At 37.3% G+C, this 7,555-nt stretch overlaps 1 protein-coding gene across 1 annotated transcript; it reads right to left on the minus strand.

The window, feature by feature from the left end:
• Positions 1 to 912: 912 nt before the first annotated feature.
• On the minus strand, positions 913 to 6,974 carry LOC141718566 (uncharacterized). Its single transcript, XM_074520947.1, has 15 exons — positions 6,818 to 6,974; positions 6,607 to 6,708; positions 6,420 to 6,521; positions 6,181 to 6,321; positions 5,934 to 6,086; positions 5,779 to 5,859; positions 5,108 to 5,704; positions 4,682 to 5,023; positions 4,572 to 4,635; positions 4,147 to 4,469; positions 3,801 to 3,936; positions 2,867 to 3,710; positions 2,692 to 2,707; positions 2,353 to 2,552; positions 913 to 2,253 (listed from the first exon to the last, which is right to left on the minus strand). The coding sequence occupies exons 1-15, from the start codon at positions 6,972 to 6,974 to the stop codon at positions 913 to 915; spliced, it is 4,599 nt and encodes a 1,532-aa protein (XP_074377048.1).
• Between the last annotated feature and the right edge of the window lie 581 nt (positions 6,975 to 7,555).

Below are 7,555 nucleotides of genomic sequence, written 5' to 3' on the forward strand. Positions count from 1 at the left end.
ATCGGGAGGAAATCAAATACCTGGGATTTTGCATGATGCGGCTCAGGAAAATGTGGACGAAGGTACATTTCAATTGATGGGTTAATGACTTGTTATAGTTACATAAGTAATTGTAAAATTTCATGCCGCTTCAGGACCCACCCAAGCAAATCCAGAAGTATATTTTGGTGAAGAAGAAAATACCCTTTCCTTCACAGTAACTCTGTTGCCGTCACATGTTGATCAAAGAGGACACGGAGTGGTAAGATTACATGTACCCAGTCCTTGTAAAAATGTAATAATCCTTAATCCGTACTTGTCCCCTTAACTTTTTTTTTATCTTCCATATAGTATTTCCCAAGACACATGCTCCAAGTATTTCGACCCTGGACCAAATCTACTCTCATCAGACTTCTATTTGGAGATGGTACTTGGTATGTCGCTGTTCAGCGAAAGAGGAAAACATGCCGATTTGGATTGTGCTGGAACGATTTCACCTACGACAATAACTTTGTTGCAGGCAACAAACTACGATTCATTTACCAAAATAACTACATATTCAGAGTTGTAATCCTTACTTAATTGCACTTCCAATCTGGCATGAAGGTTATTTGTACTTGAATTCGGTACTTATATGTACTTTTGAAGTTTGTTACGTTTGATCAACTATTCACATTTTAATTATACCCCCTTTCTCCACCTATTTCGACAGTCATAGGCCTAATTCTTCTTTATTATGTTACATGTAAGATGAAACAATTCAGAATACATTTGTAGAAGAATAAACTACTACCAATCCATAACGTAATTTACAATATATCCATATTGTTAAGAGCAGAGTATTTAACATCGTAAAACATTTTCCCATAATCAGATTTACATAATTACTTAATAACAATAATGTTTTCCTACACATTTATAAATTCAAACAAACTAAGCTTCTGGAAGGCCGTAAAAAACTTCTTTGTAAACAACGTTCTGGGTGATATTTGTAGCTGCACCAGACTCATCATCAACAAATATAGTGAGGCCAGTGGGTGAGGTTACTCGACTAATAGCAACATAGTACTGTCCATGACTGAACACTGACTTAGGTAAGTATAGCCCAACTTTCTTCAGGGATTGACCTTGAGATTTGTTGATTGTCATGGCATAGCAAATCTGTAAAGGCATTTGTTTCTGTACCAATTTGAATGGCATCTTTGTATCTGAGGGAGAAAGCTCCATATGTGGAATAAAATGCTTCGAACCAACAAACGTACCACAGATTACTTCACACTCCACACAGAATCTCAGGCATTTGGTCACAATCATCCATGTACCATTACACAAACCTAGGGTTTGGTTCAAATTACGCATTAGCATAACAACAGCCCCAACCTTCAGTTTCAAATCATGAGGTGGCATCCCAGCTACATTTAAGGAGTTCAAATACTCTATTGGGAAGGCTTCATTCAGATCCTCATCTGTCCCACCAAATTCCTCTACAGCATCAACACTAAAATAGGACACAGATTCTCCGGGGAGCTTGTCTACAATAAGCGAATTGAGGTGGCCCACAGTCTGGTTGGTAGGGGTCAAAATAGCTCTCTCGCTCAAGTACTGTGTACTCTGCCCTTTGTGAGCAAAATTAGGATATGTGCTATGAATCATGTTATCAACTGTGTTTTCAGTTTGTACGTCACAGAACTGAGACGGAATCAAAATTTGATTTTCAGTGACTCGGAAATTGCAGACTCGAGGTGGACTGACCTGACCATTACCAATGTCAAGTACCCAATTTGCAAACTTTTTAAGCTCTTCACTTTCACTATCACTCTCACCTTGTTTCAAGCGCATGTTTTCCATCAGCAAGAATACTTGGCAAATGGACCACAACCTTGACCTAGTGATACAGGCAGCTACAATATCAGCACGATCTCCATACGTAATTATTGGGAGGATTTGACGGAAATCACCACCCAGAACTACGGTAATACCGCCAAACGGCATGGCATAACATTCTGGATCAACAGCTTTCATGATATCCTTCAACGATCGGTCTAGGCATTCAAATGCGTACCTGTGTTGCATAGGCGCCTCATCCCATATTATTAGTTGTGTCTGCTTTATGAGTTGCGTAACATCTGAATCATGGGCAATATTACATGTTGAACATTCATCAAGAACTATTGGAATTTTAAATCTGGAGTGCGCAGTCCGACCACCGGGCATTAATGTGGCAGCAATCCCTGAAGAAGCAACTGGAAGCACAATTTTATCTTGTGAACATAACTTACATATAAGAGTTCTCCATAAGAATGTCTTTCCACAACCCCCACTACCATAAACGAAGAAAATCCCTCCAACGTTAGTGTCAATAAATCATATTACTGCATCATATATTTTCCTCTGCTCCTCTATACAGTCCTGTAGTAGCTTGGCAGTTTCATACTCCATCTTCCTGGTGTCATAGCTTGTCTCTTCAATTATCAAATTGTTTGTTCCATTGTTCAAATAGCTGCGAGGAGGTTGAGGCAACTGATCAAATTTCTTCAAGGATTTACCAACTGATCGGAGCAACTCATCTATTTCTGCAATATTTGATATCTAAAACTATTTAACAGCATTCACCCAATTATAGAAAAAATGAAGAACAATTAATGGACTGCATTTCCAGCCCACAAAAATTTTAAAATTTGTCCTACACTGTAATGTAAAAAGGTGTCATACCTCCTAAAGCATAGAACTACAGTTGCATGTCATTAAGAGTGAATAAGGTATTTGGACAACTTTGATGTCATCTGAGTAAAATGGCATCAACCATGCTCTTCCAATGTGTATTCCATAAAGTCTTCAAATCAGTGACTTTACAATTGACAATAATATGGACAAAAAGCTGTCGAACCTGGGGAGGTAATCCACCTGCAGAAGCTTGAGTCAACACTTCATGCCATTCTTTATCATCGTCAAGTAACCCATACTCTTTACAGGCATCGCGAAATGTACTATAACATACTCCATTAACGGTACGTAAAGACTCAAAGGAGGTGGCATCACGTACCTTCGTAAGCAATAAACGAAGAAACCAAGGCTCACCCGTACTGTAATGCACATAACATAATCTACCTATTTGAAAACCACGGTTCCTCATGGTCCATTTCCTCTCACCATCATTCCACACATAAAACCGTGGGATTTCATCATAAGTGTACTTCCATGCATTAACATCAACAGAGTTTAAATAAAAAAAGGCTTCCAGTTTACTGAACTTGTTCTTCTCCCTGGAAGCAACTTTCCCTAGCACTTCATTGGCATGGAAGGTGCAGTTTTTGTCACCTGGTAAGTGAAATTGAAGTCTCTCAACAGATATACTTCTATGATGGATAGGGAAGCCAAAAATCCTATAGGCTGATTCAGCACCGCATAAATATCTCCCATCAAAATATGCATTTATCTCATCTATTCCCCCCTCATCAGTGTCATTCGCTTGCCTTTTTCTCTTTCTCTGGACATGAACGGTAGCACGATCATGGCCTTTCAAAGAGTATTTAAATAAATACTTAAGACTGCGTGCATGACAACATATTTCCACATTCATATGGCATTGATACTTGACTAAAAGATCCCGGTTGTATGGTACTACCCACTGGTTGTCCAGCTCAGCCTTCCTTATTTCAACAGTAATGTTTGTCATGCATCGCATATACATCGGGAAGCCACTGTCATCAAAAGTAGTTCGATCACAGTACCTGAAACCATTCAATTATTACAAAGTTTAGGTATTAGGGTAACTTACTGGATTCTGAAATGACACAAAAAAGGGTATGCCTATATCTTACTTTTTCGGAAAATGACGTATGCAACGTAAATCTTTCATGCATGGAGACTTTATATTTTGCAAACCACATGGACCGTGGATCATAAATTCCTTCACGGCTGCATAACCAACCAGATCTAATAAAGGATCTGGGATTTCTGTGGATACAAAATTATCCACATTCTACTTGAGGTTTTTTTTTGAATCAGCATCTAGCCATATTAACATATGTACATATGGAAGGCCTTTTTTCTGAAACTCGACGACATACATAACTGCAAAACGGGAATATTTAGATTATATTGGCAATATGCAAACAAAAATGTAATTAGAAATTAAACTAAGAAAGTCCTGGTAAACAATCTTACCTCCAATACAAACACCAAAGTGTTTTTTGTCCTTAATATCTACCATTAACTGATCAAGTTTTAGCCTAAACACCCTTGATATGATGTCAGGACAGTTTGGAGCAATGCAACCAGGCACATACTCCATCATCTTCTGAATTTCATCCCTAAGAGAATTACAGGTCATAGTCAGGAATATGTCAGGATGTCCGAAGATGTAACGGCATACGGCCAGCGCATCTTGAAAATTTTGTTGCATGTATCGCTTCGAACCAACGTAGCCAGCTGGCAGAACTATACTTTTACCGGTATTTGAACTATCTACATCACCTCTGCTAACATATCTACAAATATTGATGTATAATTCATTCCGTAAAGTAGTTTGGTGAGTAAGGATCCACCATAGTCGTGTTTGTTCAATGGTAGAAAAAGCATCTACCATATACTGTTGAAATAGTCTTCCACCTAGCCGAGGAGTCAAACCTACAATACAACTTTCATTATTTATTTCTGGGGAACATAAAGAAACATATATTAATTTCTAAATATACCTTACCATCAGACTCTCTAATTTGGAAAGTATATGAGTAGTAATTCTTCAGAGACAAAAAGCCACGTGGTTTGCAAGAACTATCAGCAGTCTTTTGAAATTTAATCTTAGGGTGAAATCCATCTTCTCCACGTGGAAAGAGTAAAGGGTACTGTAAAGCCATCAACTTCGGATGAACATAAGAAACACGGACTAAACCTTTACCTTTTTCGTTAATAACTATATCACGGTCGCCACAGGTTTCTTCAGTGTCACCAACCATAATGCCAGCAACTTCATCAGTGCTAGAAATATGACATTCTCTTCCACTCTCAGATCTGATAACTTTGAGTGTAATCTGCAGCTCAACTATTTCATCGCTTTCATACAAATCACGCTGCTACCTAAACTCACCAACCAATTGATTAGTTTCATCTAACATTATTATAAGACCTCGCACAACCTCTTTATCAACACTTTCTCGGTCATGAACACTAAACCACCAAAGACGATTATCAACTTCGTTAATGGTGTCATAAATGTAAAGTTGATAAAATTTGGGGGTTTCATTGTCATTCGGTATTAAAGATCCAAAAACATGGTGGTTCTGACCATTTAATCTGTATACATAAGGCGCCCTTCCATTATTAATTGAATGATCTATGTTACCACCAGTAGAAGTAAAGGCAAAAATTGCATTATAGAGCCGTATCAATCTATGAAAAGTAGGACCTCTTTTCTTGTCATTGTATAAATCCAGCAGATACTCAGGGGTAGGAGGGATTGGAGGCAATCTCACAGCACCTTTCATGCAACAAAGAGAAAATATAGGACAACCTTTAGTCACATCTTTATTTACCCTTTCTTCCTTCCACATCCGAGCATGACATTTGGAATATATGGCAGTAGGACCACCCAAAGAAGCATACTCCTCAGGAACGACACGTCGCGGTGCACGTCTGCTCTGCATCAAATTACAATTCGAATTCATCCCATCAACAATGACTTCATCATCACCATCAAGCGACCAACTAAGACAATCTGCATCATCTGCATTTTTTTATTTTAGTTTGACAAAATTAAATGTAGATACTTTTTTAGGAGTACATCTTTGTTTTTCTTACCACTTGATTCACAATCACTTGCTTCATAATCTGATCCTTCAGAATCATCAGACAAAAACGAAGGAGCAACTACATTCGGACCTGCAAGAAAATATTAAATGGTAAATCATAATTACGTAAGACATAACAATGACGCAATATCACATTCATTTCACCTTCATTAAAGTCATTACTTTCTTCCTCATCATCACTAACAATCTCATCTGTGAATAATTCTCTACCAAATCCAAGATAATTTTCCTTCCCTTTTCGGTTCAAAGGTTCACGTCCATTTAACGAAACATCATTAATGTTTGATCGCGTTTCCTCTGTTTCATAATTAAAACAACTATTAATTAGTTATTCCTATTACCATAAGGATAGACAGACAAAAGCTTAATAATGCTAGAATCTAATATTTACCTCTCAACATATTTCTAGAAAATGAGGCGCTACCTGAATTTGTTACATCTGATAAAGGAGTTATGTCCTGACTACCTTCAAGAGGATTCATGTAGTTTACTCTGCTATTTGATCGGGGAGTAACAACAGGACTACTACATTCTACCAACCAAATATTAAACGTATTATTGCTTCATAAATATAAAATAGTAGTTGCTTTGCAAGATAAACACAGAGTAAATTAAGAAAACAAACAGTACTTGCAGCTGTTTGATTCATGTGGCCTGACCTAGGCAAGTCACCAAGTTTCCTCCTCTTTCCCACCAACCTAACAATATTTGGCATGGATTCCGTCAACATACCTGCATTACAGATAAAACAATGGGTAGTCAGAACATAAGCCTAAGTATGTTTACGGTTTTAATTTTGTAAGAATTAGAATCTGACTTGTAGGTGTTTTGTTTTGGCTCCCACTACTAACTATTGTTGGGGTAAACAGAGGTGATCGGTTCGTCTTGGTTGACGGAGTATGAACGTTGGCCATTGATCCTATTAACACGGGTGTTGAACAAACACAAACAGAAGTCTTACTTATATTCACACATACAAAGAGAAGGTATTCAATAACAACAAACTTACATGTGGTAGTACTCCTTACCTGTGGAAGAAGATATAGCACAACGATCAGCAACACCAAACTCGACAACCAAATTCTCTTTGTTACGATTCAATTGTTTCGTTCTTCTGTACTTCCGACCATAATCTGCATTCAAATCTTGCAGGTTAAAGAACTTGTCACCTTCTTCACCACCCATACCTTGCACAATGAATCAATCCGTACTCAAATGGAAGAAACAGGTAAGAAGACACAGGTAAGAAGCTATTCAAGCTACTCAACTGCACACATGTATACACAATATTCAAGTGGGTGAAGACACTATTCAAAAGAGAGGGAGAAGTCACTAATTAACCTAAACAAACTAATTAGAATTTGAATTTCAAATTCAAAAGTGTATAGGACACATTCTTACCTTCCAAGAGAAGCTTCAAAAGCTTTCAACATAAGCTTTCTTCTCATCCAATATAATCTTTATTCTCATCCAATATGTAGTTTTAAAAAACTAATTAGTGGCAACTTTAGTAATTTTTTACAACTTGGTGGGTACAATGCTAAAAAGGGGTGGAAGTTACTATTCAAAAGGGCCAGTAGGAACTATTATATACATAGATTTATTCAAATAAAAATTAGAATCAAATTCAGTGCATTTTGGAAAAACTAGGTATTTATTTGACATCTCGATAAGCTTATTTTTAGTTCTCTACAAGAATAAATAAAATGACTTATCGATATGTCTTTCATTTCTATGACATATCGATAGACTTTCCAAATGTCTAT

Source organism: Apium graveolens, chromosome 4 (genome assembly GCF_009905375.1).
Source record: "Apium graveolens cultivar Ventura chromosome 4, ASM990537v1, whole genome shotgun sequence".
NCBI lineage: Eukaryota > Viridiplantae > Streptophyta > Magnoliopsida > Apiales > Apiaceae > Apium > Apium graveolens.

Coding starts and splice junctions, on each gene's coding strand:
- LOC141718566 (XM_074520947.1), bottom strand. CDS start 6,974: ATGGGTGGTGAAGAAGGTGACAAGTTCTTTAACCTGCAAGATTTGAAT. Junction 6,087..6,180: donor TTCTAGAAATATGTTGAGAG/GTAAATATTAGA, acceptor ATTATGAAACAG/AGGAAACGCGATCAAACATT. Junction 5,024..5,107: donor TGATAAAGAGGTTGTGCGAG/GTCTTATAATAA, acceptor GCGATGAAATAG/TTGAGCTGCAGATTACACTC.